This window comes from Panthera tigris, chromosome D1 (genome assembly GCF_018350195.1).
Source record: "Panthera tigris isolate Pti1 chromosome D1, P.tigris_Pti1_mat1.1, whole genome shotgun sequence".
Classification (NCBI taxonomy): domain Eukaryota; kingdom Metazoa; phylum Chordata; class Mammalia; order Carnivora; family Felidae; genus Panthera; species Panthera tigris.
The window spans coordinates 61,212,551-61,228,295 of NC_056669.1; the positions used below are offsets into that span (position 1 = coordinate 61,212,551).

Consider the following 15,745-nt stretch of genomic DNA (forward strand, 5'->3'; position numbering starts at 1 on the left):
TCAAATATACTCAGTGAACCCACTATGGATCAGTTTTAAATATGATGTTAAAATACTCTACCAGATTCCCTTATTCTGGAGCTATACCTATTTGCAAGCATGACTCCACATTTTTGTTTATCATCGAAGACCAAAAGGTACTGGTCATGAATGGGAGGAGAGACATGAGTTGGAAGATCCTACAAGGCAGAGGAAATCTCAGGTTCCCAATCTCCAATAACCTTTATGTGTCTCACCCCAGGTTGTATCTCTGGCACCTGCCTTGGTCAAAGTCCCTGGACTCCAGACATAGGAAAATGTTCAACAGCAGTCAATTCATTCCCAAATATTTCCTGCTGACTGGCCTCCCTGGTCTGGAGGCCCTGCACCCTTGGTTTTTCTTCCCATTCTGCTCCATATACCTGGTGGCCCTTATGGGCAATAGCCCGATCCTGGCAGTGATCAGGAAAAACACCATTCTGCACCAGCCGATGTACCTTTTCCTAGCTATGCTGGCCTTTGCAGAGCTTGGTGTCTCTACTTCTACACTGCCCACTGTGTTGAGCATCTTCCTTTTTGGTGCCAATGAGATCTGCTTTGAAGCCTGCCTGTTGCAGATGTTCTCCATACATTCATTTTCCATCATGGAGTCAGGAGTTCTGCTGGCCATGTTGGTGGACCTCTTTCTGGCCATCTACAACCCACTGAGGTACACCGCCATCCTGACAGGGCCCCTTATTGCTGGTACTGGTGCTGCACTTGGATTAAAGAGTGTGATGCTCATGTCCCCACTGCCCTTCCTCCTGAAGCGTGTGCCCTTCTGTGGCCACAATGTCCTCTCCCTCTCCTACTGCCTTCACTTAGATCTAATCCAGCTGCCCTGTGGCGATACACGTCCCAACAGCATCCTGGGGCTCTGCATTATTTCCACTTTTGGGCTGGACTTACTGCTCATCATCCTCTCTTATGTGTTGATCCTCTACACTGTGCTGGGCATTACCTCTGGGGAGACAGAAGGCCCTCAACACATGTGTTTCACATATGTGTGCGGTGCTTGTGTACTGCGTGCCCATGATCAGCGTGGCTCTGGTGCACCGCTTCAGGAAGCACGCTGCACCTGCTGTCCGTCTACTCTTGGCCAATGTCTATCTTCTGGTGCCTCCTGTGCTCAACCCCATCATCTACAGTGTTAAGACAAAGCAGATTCGCCAGGGACTAATCCAACTCATTCTTCAAAGGAAATAATACAGGATGTGGGGCCGATGAGATGGTTACCTGCCAGCCAGTCATTTTCATCACCAAAGGTGGTCCAGTGAAGCACAGAGTGCTCCTCACCTTATCAAAGTTAGAAAGCTTGACAAGGCTGCATGTTGATGAATTTGAGAACCCACATTTCATATACAAGACATCATAATGTAAATCAGTATTGTATAGTATTTTGTCAGCTCTTTTGGTTGTGTCAACATAAAATGTACCTACTCTTGGGGTGCCTGGGTGGCTCAGTCAGTTAAGCAACCGACTTTGGCTCAGGTCATAATCTCACGGTTCATGGGTTTGAGCCCTGCCTTGGGCTCTGTGCTGACAGCTCAGAGCCTGGAGCCTGTTTCAGTTTCTGTGTCTCCCTCTATCTCCCTGCCCCTCCCCCCACTCATGCTCTATCTCTCTCAAAAATAAACATTAAAAAACATTTTTTAAAAAAATGTACCTACTCTTAACCCAGAAATTCCAATTCTTAGCACGGCCCTAGTTTTATACTCTGATGCTTTTTTATGAACACTGAGATGTGAATGAGAATTTTCATTTCAGCTATGTTTGAGATAAAATAATAAAAGAAAAATGAACTGGCTGTCAATGGGTAAATAGTTAAATGAGTTAGGATGTGGTCATACTGTGGAGTATTCTATGGTTTAGAAAAAGGACCCAGGGGACACCTGGGTGGCTCATTTGGTTCAACATCTGACTTTGGCTCAGGTCATGATCTTATATTCATGGGTTCGAGCCATACATCAGGCTCTGTGCTGACAGGTCAGAACCTGGAGCCTGCTTCAGAGTTTGTGTCTCCCTCTCCTCTGCTCATGCTCTGTCTCTCTCTGTCTCTCAAAAAAATAAAATGTAAAAATAAAATTTAAAACAAGATCTAGGTTGATAGGTACTCACGAGGCTTAAGCAAGAGATACTCACACACACACACACACACACACACACACACACACACACATTTGATAATGCTTTTTATAAAACAATTTAATCATATAAAAATATCACTTAGTGTTTAAATATATGCTAAACTGATAACAGTAATAGCTTCTTTTGGAGGGGTCTGTAATGCTGAAGAGAAGAACAAAAAGAATTCTTCCTTCATCTATATTGTTTTTTAAAATTAAGAATAATACATTCATGGGACTCCTGGGTGGCTCAATTGGTTAAGTGTCTGACTTAGACTCAGGTCATGATTTCACGGTTCATGGTTTTGAGCCACTCTTCAGGCTCTGTGCTGACAGCTGAAAGCCTGGACCCCATTTCAGATTCTGTGACTCCCTCTCTCTCTGCCCCTCCCCTGCTCTCTCTCTGTCTCTCTCTCTCTCAAAAGTAAACAAACATTAAAAAAAAGAATAATACATTCAACACTTCATTACAAAAATGTACATAACTATGTATATATATATACATATATTTAAGTGTGTATATATATATATATATATATATATATATACATATATATATATATTTAAGTGTAACCTGTTCAAACCTTGGGGCAATTAGACACAAACTAGGTACTAAGAACAAAATCCTACAGTTGAGAATAATCCCAGAAGCAACAGTTTCGTAAATCAGGAGTCTGTACGGTTCTTGAGGAATATTGACTTAATTGACTTTGGGGAATAACACTAATTCCCTCTGATAAAACCTCACTGGAAGAATCTATTGTACGTGGGCATGTCTCTCTCCCCCTCACAAGACGACTTGTCCCCCATATGAGAATCCCATCATGAATTCTAACTGCACATTTCCTTCTTGTTGTTTGTCTCATACAACACATCACAACTGTAACCAAGTAGTTATCTTTGTACTATTGTAATTTTTTTGATGTCTGGTACATTTTAAGTTTGGTAAGGCAGGACAATGTCTTTTCATTCACACCATACACTACGCACTGTGGTCCCTCTCGTGCTTGGAATATACTAGCTCCTCAATAAATGTTTCGTAAATGAACAAATTAATTATTGAATGAATGAATGAATGAATGAATACAGGTCTACATACATTTCCTTGACCTTTATATTAATATCACCCCTTTTTTTCTATGTGCAAAAACCTCATTTGATGACATTGTATACGCATTAGTCTTTCTCTCTCCTCTGTTTCTGTATCGACTACAATTTTTCTCCCTCTCTTACTTTTTCAGAATCTCTTTCTGAAGTCAGAAGAATATGCTCCTGCAAATATTAAGCCCTTTAACTTCTCAGTAAAACTTTTCTGGTCTTAATGCAAAATTTACTCTCAGTCCCAGTATGTGTACTTAAGTTAAACATTCCTAGTAACATCTGGGAGACTTTGGGGGAAATGCACATGTTTTAATCTATCATGTATAGAGAATCTACAGAATATTACTCAGTGATCGAAAAATATGAAATCTTGCCATTTGCAATGACATGGATGGAGCTAAAGTGTATTATGCTAAGCCAGTCAGAGAAAGACAAATACCATGAGATTTCACTCATATGTGGAATTTAAGAAACAAAATAGATGAACATATAGGAAGGGGAAATAAAAGAGAGAGGGAAACAAACCATAAAAGTCTCTTTACAATAGAGACTAAACTGAGGGTTGATGGAGGGATGTGGGTGGGTGGGGATGGGCTAAATGGGTGATGGGCATTAAGGAGGGCACTTGTTTGGATGAACACTGGGTGTTATATGTAAGTGATGAATCACTGAATTCTACTCCTGAAACCATTGATATACTATATGTTAACTAACTAAAATTTTTAAAAAATAAATAAAAAAAAAAAGAAAATCTATGGTGATATTTCAGATATGGTATATAAGAGTACATTTGAAAGGAAATTTGAAAATAGAAAGGGGATGTGTGAGGGTGTTATCAAAGTTATATCTTGCAATATATTTCACAAATCGACACAACTCTCTAAAGTAGGTTGTTCACAATATACAAGGGATGATGGGTCATGAAAAGAGATTTGAATTCAAGTATACATGTATCTATGGTTTAAAATTCCTCATCCTTACATTTTTTTATATTTATTTTTGATAGAGAGTGAGAGACAGAATGTGAGCAGGGGAGGGGCAGAGAGAGAGAGGGAGACACAGAATCTGAAGCAGGTTCCAGGCTCCAAGCTGTCAGCACAGAGACTGATGCGGCGTTCAAACCCATGAGCCATGAGATCATGACCTGAGCTGAAGTTGGACGCTTAATGGACTGAGCCACCCAGGCGCCCCTAAAATTCCTCATCCTTGAACACCTTAGTAATCTGCCTCAAAATGTAATGAAGACTAATTCAGGTTTGAATATGGGTTCCTTTTTTCTTATAGGTTTTATAAAAACTATTTTTACAAGCTTCCATGCATATAGGTTCTTTTTCTCATGAGAATATCTCTATGCTGCTCATAATTGTACTTTTTTCCCCCTTTGTAAATATATCCATTCTACCTAGTCATCATTCTCTCTTCCATCTCTCCCTGCAATAGTGTCGCCCCCTGGGGGACGGAATCTGATGACCGCTCACACTGTGGCTTTTTTCTTGGTCTCAGACACCCTGGAATGCAGGTTCGGATTTCATGATGTTAATGTGTTCCTCCCTGCCCAGAATAGGGAGATTCACAGAAGACTAGGAGTAAAAATTGTGTATCCCTTTCCTTTCCACAACCTACAATCTTCCTGTATCACCTTCTACACTGAAGATGTTCTGATTAGTGGCTCATAACTCAGTGATAATTCTATGCCTCTTACTCGTCTCAAGTATCCAGTCATATACCTGCCTTGCAAAATATTCTTATCTCAATGAATGTACAGAGATCTCACCTGAGCCATTTGTCGAGGTACTGGAAGAGAGCACTCCAGATCTAGAGACTTTTCTGTTTGTTGTACACTGTAAACCTCTTCACCTCATTTGCACTGAACGTGCCCTGTTTAAATTCAAGTTCATGATCCTGAACATTTTGCCACTCACTGAGATCAAGATATTTTCCCAACCTACTATATTACTTTAAGCTTTCCATATTCCTGAAATTGCTTCAGACCTTTTACATATTTGTATTCAACTTTTATTTAAAAATTAATACTCGGGGCACCTGAGTGGCGTAAGTTGGTGTCTGACTTTTGGTTTCAGCTCAGGTCATGATCTCATGGTTCGAGGATTTGAGCACCAAGTGTGCTCTGCGCTGATGGTGTGGAGCCTGCTTGGGATTCTCTCTCTCACCCTCTCTCTGTCCCTCCTCTGCTCGTGCTCTCTCTCCCTCAAAATAAACTTAAAAATTAGCACTCATATTGGATATTAAGGATTGGGGAAAATTAGTTGCTAACTGTGACGGAAGCTTTTTCTACATGCTATTCACATTTTATCTTCCTGGAAAGTAAAAGATAAACTGTCGTGCGAAGATATTTAGGTTATTAAAGAAAGAACATTTTGTGTTTTGTAAGGGTACACAAAACAAGAGAAATGCCTTCTTGTAACACTGATCAGACTCACTATTAAAACTTGCTCAAATTTAACTATTAGAAAGAGTCTAGGATTTGCTTTTGTCTTTGAATCAGGACTGGTTTTAGAAGTGGTCATGGGTGAAGATGTGGAATTGAGCTTTTCTGTTCATCATCCAAGAAGCCAGCGTTCCAAAAAAGCATTGCATATTCTTTTTCTCACTGCAAGACATATCCATAAAACTATTCAGACTGAAACCAGGTGCATTTACTCTGTTACAAAGAGGTAATTATCAGGGTGCATTATGTGTCTGCTGAGAATTGAGGGGGACTGCCACTTAAGCTATGCTTAATGTATAATTTAAATTTTTAGTAAATGGAAATTTGTGTTTACCAGGAGCCCTAGAAAACATTTAAATGGTTGCTTTTGTCCTGTTTCTTTATTGTCTACTTAATTTTCCAGTAAAGAGAATTGTGAAATTGTTTTATCTCTAACCCTCTACTTATAAATGTTGTGTTTTTCCCCAGTAGGTACAAGCAGACCTACACCCTTCACATTTTAGCAACAAACAGGAGAGTCTGGCCCACATCTGAACATCTGCTTTTTTTTTAATTTATTTTTAAAATTTATTTATTTTGAGAGAGAGAGAGAGAGAGCACATGAGAATGTGCACCATCGGGGGGGGGGGGGGCGCAGAGAGAGAAGGAGAGAGAGAATCCCCAAGCAGGCTCTGCCTGACCCGGACCTGACCCCAGGCAGAGTGAGATCATGACCTGAGCCAAAACCAAGACTTGGATGCTTAGCCAACTGAACCATGCAGGTGCCCCAAACACCTGCTTTAAAGAAGATGGGAATGAGCTGTTCCCATCCCTTTTATAATTCTGCTGATGCAGAGATGGTGGACGGTGCTCACATCTATGTGATAACTTTATTGTTTTATTGACCTGGGTTGGAAAGACAAGTTCCTCTGCTTCTGAGAACAAACTTAAATTTGTGGGCATTTAAGGCATATTTTAGGTCAGAAGAAACACTCATGGAAAATGTCAGCAACTTGTCAAAATAAGTTTCAGGTGTTTTAAGAACCTGAGGGAAATGTATACTAATACAGAGTTCTAGTATACAGTAAGAAAACTTCAGTTCTTCATGTGCAGAAAGAGTCTACTAAACCTGAAAAAAAATATCACACAGCTAGACATTAACATTGCGGGCTGTTTTTTTTTATTTGTTTCTGTTTAGGTTTGTTGCCTGCTTGCTTTGATCTGTCACACATCAAGCCTATTGGTCTTGATTTCCCTTTTTAAGGGAAATTTTAAGCCTGATTTCCCTTTTTAAGATAAATGAGGTCTCTCGCTGTTGTTCCGATGAACAACATTTTCATTTGTTGAACAGCACAAATTCATTTGTAATAGAGTAAATTAAATGTATGTAGTGTGTGTTTACCTATGTGGAGTATTAGGATTTTGCTAGTTTAAATTTATTATGGGAAAACTTTTTAGGAAATGTGGAGTTCCAAAAGTATACTATGTCTGATACTCCAATATTCTTAGCCTTATTTGAAATATAAGTTATATAATTCCTGTTTTTTTGATAGCAGAAAATTACAGTCTCCATTTTTTAAAACATAATTCCATTTCGGGATGCCTGGGTGGCTCAGTCCAACTTCAGCTCAGGTCATGATCTCAAGGTTCGTGGGTTCGAGCCCCATGTCTGGCTTTGTGCTGACAGCTCAGATCCTGGAGCCTGCTTCAAATTCTGTGTCTCCCTCTCTCTCTGCCCTCCTACCTTTCCTGGCACTCCGTCTCTTTTTCTCTCTCTCAAAAATAAATAAACATTAAATTTTTTTTAATTAAAAAAAACATAATTCCATCACAATGCACAATGCCTCACCTAAAATATACTCACCTCAGCAAGAGTTTTATATAAAAATTGCTGCAAAAACTGAAAAAAAAAATTGTGGACAAATATTTCTCATGGAAACGTTGCAAATATTTCCCATCCCATTAGTGGCAAGAATATGAAATGTGTCTTTCTGAGAAAGGTGTGAGGTGTCCTTAGTACAACTTAATTGAGAAAAATAGTAAATAAATACCAACTCTAATTTTCATATATTGCTGAGAGAGAGGGGATCCTTAAAGGTATAATGAGTGTTAAGGGTGCTGGATTTCTAAAGGGAAGTTTGACCAAAGTTCTCCTAGAACCCAATATCAATTTTTTTTGTTTATTTATTCATTTTGAGAGAGAGAACCAGGCAAGAGCAGAGAGAGAGAGAGAGAGAGAGAGAGAGAGAGAGAGAGAGAGAGAGAATCCCAAGCAGGCTCCACACTGTCAGCACAGAGCCCTACTCAGGGGCTGAGCTCGTGAACTGAGATCATGACCTGAGCTGAAACCGAGTCAGGCACTTAACCAACTGAGCCACCCAGGCGCCACTCTCAATCTCAATGTATAATGGAAAACGACAGTCTCCTTTACACATAATTTTTGCTAAATGTTTGAAACGGGCATTAACATCTGGGGGAAAATATACCGACATCCGAAGTTCAACTCAGTGTCCACAGGTGTCATGCAGTGAACTTCTATCTCAACTTCTCTTCTTCAGTTCCAATGTGTTTAATTCAGTTCTGCTTTGTCTGGTCACCCCACGGCCGTCTCCTGAATCTCTACTAGCCTGTTTTCTGATCTCCCAAACTCCCTCGGTTTCTTGTTCAACACTAGATTTACTTGACTTTAGTAAGGCAATGTCTCACTCAGTCCCTCCATCTTCTCCAAGTCTCTCAGTTCACTACCGACTTCATATATATCTGCATCTAATCTACCCACATATCAGTGCATTTCCACACTAGTTACACAAAACTCCTCTCTTGTTAAACCAGCAACACAAAAAGTATATTCTACAAACAACTTTTAAAAGTCCTATAAAAATGGGTCATGGTGGATTTTCAAGCCAAATCTTTTTTTTTTTTTTCTTGTTGGTCAGAAAATTAGCCAATGAACAAGCCATTTACAAATAAATAACCAAAACTCATTATTTCAGCAATTTTAAATCCTCTTTACAACTGGGTCTGGAAATGCCCACTCTCTGCCAGCTCTCTCCAGTCCTGGCAGGCTGGTAAGCCTTATTCACCCCCGTTTTATGATTAATCTCCCCTTCCCCTGCCCCCAACCCAACCTGAAACCTTTTCTCACAAGAGCTTAACCCCCTGGATTCCGTCATCTCCTTTTATTAAACACTGCTGATGTTTTATGGTTACCATCAACTCTGTGCCCTGCTCCTTACTTGTTATCTGCATGTTTATAAAAGTGATAGCTGATGATCATAGTAGATTGATATATTACTTCTCCAGGATACAACTGTCCTATAAAGTGTTATATAAATAATTGTTACAATTGTTATAAAAATAGCTAACCCTTTTATAAGGGTGCACTTTTTATAAGCCAGACATTTCTGTACACAAATTACATATATCAATTATTTTATTCGTGCAGTAGATGTTTATTATTATTATTCTTATGTTCATTTAAAATAGGTACTGACTCTATGACACTGCTTGTTTCCCTTAAGGGTCCCTGGACACTGAGAAAGGGTGACAAAATTACCTGGGCACTTGCTCCTCAGAGAACCAAGTCCCTCTCCATCAGGAAAGATAATTATTAATAGATATTTGAGGATGATCTGAATTTCAATGATCCCTTCTGAAGATTCCTGAGAGAGGAGGCAGAAAGCATGGGCATGCTGACAGTCATTGGTTGCTAAAGGCTCACATTCAATACTCAGACCCACTCTGGGGTGAGTATTAACATTTCTATTTTTAAAAATAAAGAAAAGAGCTTCATGAAGCTTCAGTAGGTTGCCCTGTGCATAGAATTCACCTCCATTTCTGTCCACTCCCAAGAATGTAGTATTTACTGTACCATATTCTCCTCTCTCTGCTGACTTATTGTGTCCTATTACAATGGATTTGGAGTAAAAAAAAAAAAAAACCCTTTCCTCCTCAAACCTGAACTATTCTTGTCACATGAATCTGAAACTGAGAGGTATCGTTGCCTTTTTAAGATCATTTTGAAAGAGATCCAGGCCTTGCTTGGCTGGGGAAACTTTGGAGGTCAAAGACAAAAGGATGCAAAGAAGCAAAAGGGATAAAGACAGACATACAGACAGAATGGAAAGAGAAGACTGAAGATAACAGGAGAGTAAAGAACCTGCTTGCAGGTGTCCCTCGAGATTTGTGCCTTCTTATATCAGGTCACCAGGGTGGCATCAACTAGAAATAGGGAGCCATGGGACCAAGGGCACAGTGAGGCCACAGGCATGATAAACAGCCGCTCAACCCTGAGGCGGACCAACTTTGGTCCTTTGAGAAGGTAAGAAAGACATGTTGGGCTTTGGGAGGAGAAGGGAGAACATCTGTTCCCCACAGCTAGTGGGGAACAGAAGTGTCCTCCAAGTCCCTTAGCCGTGGGGAATTCTGCCAAGTGTGATCATGTCTTGAGGTCAATGACTTGTCTCTGAATGTCCCTACCTGAAGTTTTAGCTTAGAATTCTGCAGTTTCTCCTAAGCTAATTCTTGCTGAGACACCCGCATCAGACCACGGCAGGTGCACAGGGATCCTGTGTGCAGATAGGCTATGGGCTTTTCTTGTTTCATTTTTCCCTTTCATATTTTCATGAAAGTACAATTTATGAAAACAAGCAATGATTTTAACATCCTAGGCACATCCACGGTTTCCTTCTCTCTGTGTTTTCTCTTAGTCCTAGTTAAAGTACAGTCCTGTGCACCTGCCACCACAGTCACGGTTTCCTGCATCACATCCCCTCAACCCTTCCAGTTATCCCAGGAAAATTCTAATTCCTCAGGTCTCAGCTGAAACATCACTTCCTAAGAAAAGCTTTTCCCTGATTTTTATAATAAGTTAGATTTTTCCCTCTAGGTCCCTCCCACTGTATCCTGAACTCCTCCCCCCCTCCCCCACCAACCTTTCTTTCTTTTTCTTTTTTCGTAGCACTTAACATAATTGTAACTAGATTAGAGAGGGCGCTTTGGGTATGTGATGACTGAGCCTGCATATATGTGGGAGAGAATGAGTTCTTTGACCCGTGGTTGAAAGGTGCAGAGATTTTCAGAGTAGGACCAGGACTCTGTGTCTCCAGGGTCCTGTGTGGCGCTCAGCATGAAGGAGAGCTGGTTGCTTATACGTGTGTATCCTCTCTGCAGTCTGCTGAGGAGTGGAAGGGGTAAGCTAAATAGTAGTTTCTGACAACAACTGGGAAGGCTTTTTCTTTGTTAATAACAATGGGATTGGTACAATTGGGAATGAAGATAAAACCTGGAACCAAGATAGAGATGATAGAGTGCATCCAGAAAGGGCTCTTTAAAATGGAAGACTTGGTTGCATTATGTGTGGAGACTCAAGCCTATAAAGGCTGAATGCCATAATTCTTCCATTTATTCTGCTTTTTGATTCAGAAGAGCTGCTTTGCAATTTCTTATTTAAAAATGTTTTAATGTTTTTTAGTTAATTTTTGAGGGAGAAAGAGAGAGAGAAGGAAAGTGAGGGGGTGGTGCAGAGAGAGAGGGAGACACAGAATCTGAAGCAGGATCCAGCCTCTGAGCTGTCAGTACAGAGCCAGATGCGGAGCTCAAACCCATGAACTGTGAGCTCATGACCTCAGCCAAAGTCAGACGCTTAACAGACTAAGCCACCCAGGAGCCCCTGCCATTTCTTATTTTAAAAACTTGTTCTAAATCCAGTTGTCTAATGGGATCTATATGAAGTTGGCTATGTCTGTGTGTGCTTGTCCCACAGAATACTGTATAACTGGTGTGTTTGTAATAGCTAACCACCTTTGTAAGCTAATGAAATTAGTTTAATAAGTCACTCATTTATATCTTAATTTTTAGTCATGTCGCTTCTTGACTGGGTATCACCTTAGCCTGCAGAGAAGGACTAAAGAATAACCAGCATGTAAGAGTGAGGTCCCTCTAAGTTCAGCAATGGCTGAGTAGAGAATTCTCATCAGGAAAGATGCAAACAAGATTTCAGCAAGTGTGGAAATATGTGCAAATGCAAGTGTGTGTGTGTGTGTGTGTGTGTGTGTGTGTGTGTCTGCATGTGCACACGTATATGCATAGGGGTGAGTGGCGGGTAAATTAATTTAAAATACTTCCAGAGGTCCTTCCTGTCCTGTCAGTCCAGGACTCTACTGTGATTCCTGTGCCATCCCAGATGATGTTGACCTTAAAATGTACCCAGTTTAGGGAAGTGGTTTTCTCCTTCCCTTTGCTGCCTTCCTTCCCTGCCTAGAGGAACCTTTCTTGAAAGTCTGTTTAGGTTCCCTGGGTTGTTGTTGCAGTGGAATCATGGGTGTGTCTGAGCCAGAAAGAAGGTCCAACGGATCAGGTAGGTCATCTTCAAGAACTGTGAGTCAAGAGATTATTTCTATCATCGTGACAGAATTATTTCCATCTGTATATTATCATGACAGACTATTTTCATGAGCTTTAAAGTCTGCATACAAATCCATCAGCCTTTGTTCTTGCCTCACTCTGACCTTTACACATGATCCTTTAAGTTGCTTCCTAGTCGTTTTAAAGCACAGAACATCTAAACCCAGTGCGGATCCAGATTCTATTCTTTTTTAGTTAATTTTCGAATCATTTGCTCCAGGCTGTGGTCACTGCCACTTCTTAGCCTTGCTATGAAGCTCAATCATTCATGTATCTATATTCATTCAACAGGCATTTCTGGGTGTTTTTATTTACTGTGCTTTTTGCCTTATATCCATATTTATCAAAAATATCTTTGTTCACCACTTCCTGACATTAGTCCACACCTTACCCTGAGATCACCTCCACACACATGCTTGTCTCACTAGCAGCCAGGGTCAGGCATCTCCACACCAAGACAAGACAGTTGTTTCTCCTTTAGCAGTCCCAAGAGGAAGTACAATTTAGAGGGATAATTTTCTATCAGCCTCGAGTTTTTCTCTGATGGAGACTGTAACCCCTTTAATACTGGGAATTTTCTGACGGTGGCCATCTGTCAATTTTCAGGAAGGAGATCATTGGCAACCTAAATCTGTGAGCTTTGTTTTCTTCTTCCCTTCCCTCAGTGTCCAGGGGTCTTTCTCCATTATAATGTGACCTCACTAGCTTTTTTCTAATTTTTAAGGTAGCACTGATCCCACAGGATGAGATCTCAACATGAAGAACTCTAATAGCTCTTTGGAGTTCTTACCTACAACGTTCATTCTGATTGGCATCCCAGGGCTGGAGGCAGAGCACCTCTGGATATCCATCCCCTTCTGCCTGATGTACATTATCATCTTCCTTGGGAATGGCACCATCCTTCATGTCATCAGAACAGACACTGCCCTACACCAGCCCATGTACCTCCTTCTTGCCATGTTGGCACTGGCTGAGGTTGGCGTCTCTGCATCTACTCTGCCTACGGTGCTAGGCATCTTCCTTTTTGGCATCACTGAGATTAGTTTTGATGTATGCCTTTTTCAGATGTTTTTCATCCATTCGTTCTCCATTATGGAGTCAGCTGTGTTGCTGGCCATGTCTGTGGACCGATTTGTGGCCATCTATAGCCCACTGCGCTATACAGCCATTCTAACCCTGCCCCGTATCTTTGGCACAGGAGCTGTCATGGGGCTGAAAAGCATTATGCTCATGGCCCCATTGCCCATGCTGTTAAGGCACCTGCCCTTCTGTGGCCACAACGTCCTCTCCCATTCCTATTGCCTCCACCCCAACCTTATCCATCTACCTTGCAGGGACATTTCTATCAACAATATCTATGGGCTTTTCATTGTTACCTCCACTTTTGGGCTGGATTCACTGCTTATTGTCATCTCCTATGGGCTCATACTCCACACTGTACTGAGTATCACCACTGGGGAGGGGCGGAGGAAGGCACTCAACACATGTGGCTCACATATCTGTGCTGTGCTCGCTTACTATGTGCCTATGATTGGCTTATCTATGGTGCACCGCTTTGGACACCACGTGTCCCCTTGGCTGCATGCTATGATAGCCAATGCTTATCTCTTCTTCCCACCTGTTGTCAACCCCATTGTCTACAGCATTAAGACCAAGGAGATCCATCGTGGCATTGTCCGAATGTTCTCAGAGAAAAGAGCCAGAGTTTAGACAAAGGACAAAGTAGGAGGGACTTTTTTCTATAATCCCAGGTGGTCCAAGCTTGCATGTTATGCAAATGGTGTTATCTTAAAATACGTTATCTAACAGAAGTTCTACATAATCTAGCAATAAACTGGAGTATCCGTGGGGGTGGACTATGTGTGACAGAACAGTACAAAGGATTGATGTTATTTTTTAAATGTGTTACATGAGGTTTTCCATTACCTTGCCTAGCTGGAGCAGGAATGCAGGAAGGATTGCTAATGAAAGCATGACTCTCCCCACAAGGGAAAGGTAATCAGGAGATGGAAGGTGTCCTGGGAAATCTATTGAGATCTCTGTTCTAGGGAATGAGGATGTGAAATGGATTGCATTCTCTTGAGTTGTTCGCACTTGATCTTGATAGCAGGAGGCTACATTAACTAGCTTAAAGGAGGCTTCCAGTACTGGCTCTGACTGGTATTTGATCAACTCACCAAGGCTCCCAGTTGAGAGTGACAAAGATTGTGAATCCTGTTCATTATGTAAAATTCTGAAGATCTGCACCTAGGATGCAGAATCTTTTAAAAAGGCAAGCATCCCTTTTATGTACATTAATTTTTTTGTCTGGTTGATTATTTCTTTGCAGACATTTGAAATAATGTAGAAATTTCACACCTATATTTTTAGGAAAAGGAGCTAAGACTTTTGAGATGCAAATGTATACTTTATTATTTTAATAATTTCCCAGAACAACCCTATGAGATATTATTAATGTAATTTTTTTTCACATGAAAAACCACTGCTTGGTTATAGTGAGCATCTTGCTCAAACCTATGCATCCAAGAGCTAGCAGTGGAACCAGTTAGGTTAAACTCCAGAGTGTAAGCTATTAAGCCCATAAATCATACGATCAAGTAAGCAAGAACTGTGTCTCCTCAGACCTTCCTAGTAGTCAGTCAAATAACAATAACTGAGCACATGCAATGGATCAAACACAAATCTAAGCCTAGAGATAAAGTGGTGACCAAAAAAAGACATTTCCCTTTCTTCATGGTGCTTAGAAATAATTTTTTTTCTACTTCTGTCTCTGCTCTTCTTTGTAATTTCTGGAACTATGTTTAGAATCAATTAAAAAATAGACCTCAAATACTCCCACATTCAAATAAAGCTTTTGAATATGAATTTTAAAAATTTTATGCCAGTACCATACTGTCTTGATCACTACAGCCTTTTAATATAACTTGAAGTCTGGAATTGCGATGGCTCTACTATTGTTTTTCTTTTTCAAGGTTTCTTTGGCCATTTGGGGTCTTTTGTGGTTCCATACAAATGTTAGGGTTATTTGTTACTAGTTCCATGAAAAATTCTGTTGGTATTTCAATAGGGATCACATTAAATACATAGATTGCTTTTGGTAGTATAGATATTTTAACAATATTTTTCTTCCAATCCATCAGCATGGAATGTCTTTCCATGTCTTTGTGGCATTTTCAATTTCTTTCGTCAGTGTTTTATAGTTTTCAGAGTACAGGTCTTTCACCTCTAAGTATTCCTAGGTATTTTATTATTTTTGGTGCAATTGTAAGTGGGATTGCTTTCTTAATTTTTCTTTATGCTGATTTATCATTTGTGTATAGAAATGCAGTAGATTTCTGTACATTGATTTTGTATCCTATGGCCTTACTGAATTCATTTATCACTTCTAGTAGTTTTTTGGTGGGGTCTTTAGGGTTTTCTATATATAATATTGTGTCATCTGCAAATAGTGAAAGTTTTACTTCTTCTTTACCAATCTGGATGGCTTATATGCCTTTTTCTTGTCTGATTACTATTGCTAATATGTAGAGAAAAAGGAACCCTTGTGCACTGTTGGAGGAAATGCAAACTGGTGCAGCCACAGTGGAAGACGGTATGGAGGTTGTCAAAAAATTATGGGGCACCTGCATGGCTCAGTCAGTTAAGCATCTGACTTGATTTTGGCTCA

General features: G+C 40.4%; 1 protein-coding gene and 1 pseudogene across 1 annotated transcript; both read left to right on the forward strand.

The window, feature by feature from the left end:
* The first annotated feature begins 296 nt into the window (after window positions 1-296).
* On the forward strand, window positions 297-1,224 carry LOC102960294 (olfactory receptor 51I2-like). The gene is given in 2 exon segments (XM_015542092.2): window positions 297-991; window positions 993-1,224. Coding segments are annotated over 2 exon segments (927 nt in total).
* Window positions 1,225-12,834: 11,610 nt separating this feature from the next.
* Window positions 12,835-13,788, forward strand: LOC102953150 (annotated as a pseudogene).
* The last annotated feature ends 1,957 nt before the right edge of the window (window positions 13,789-15,745 follow it).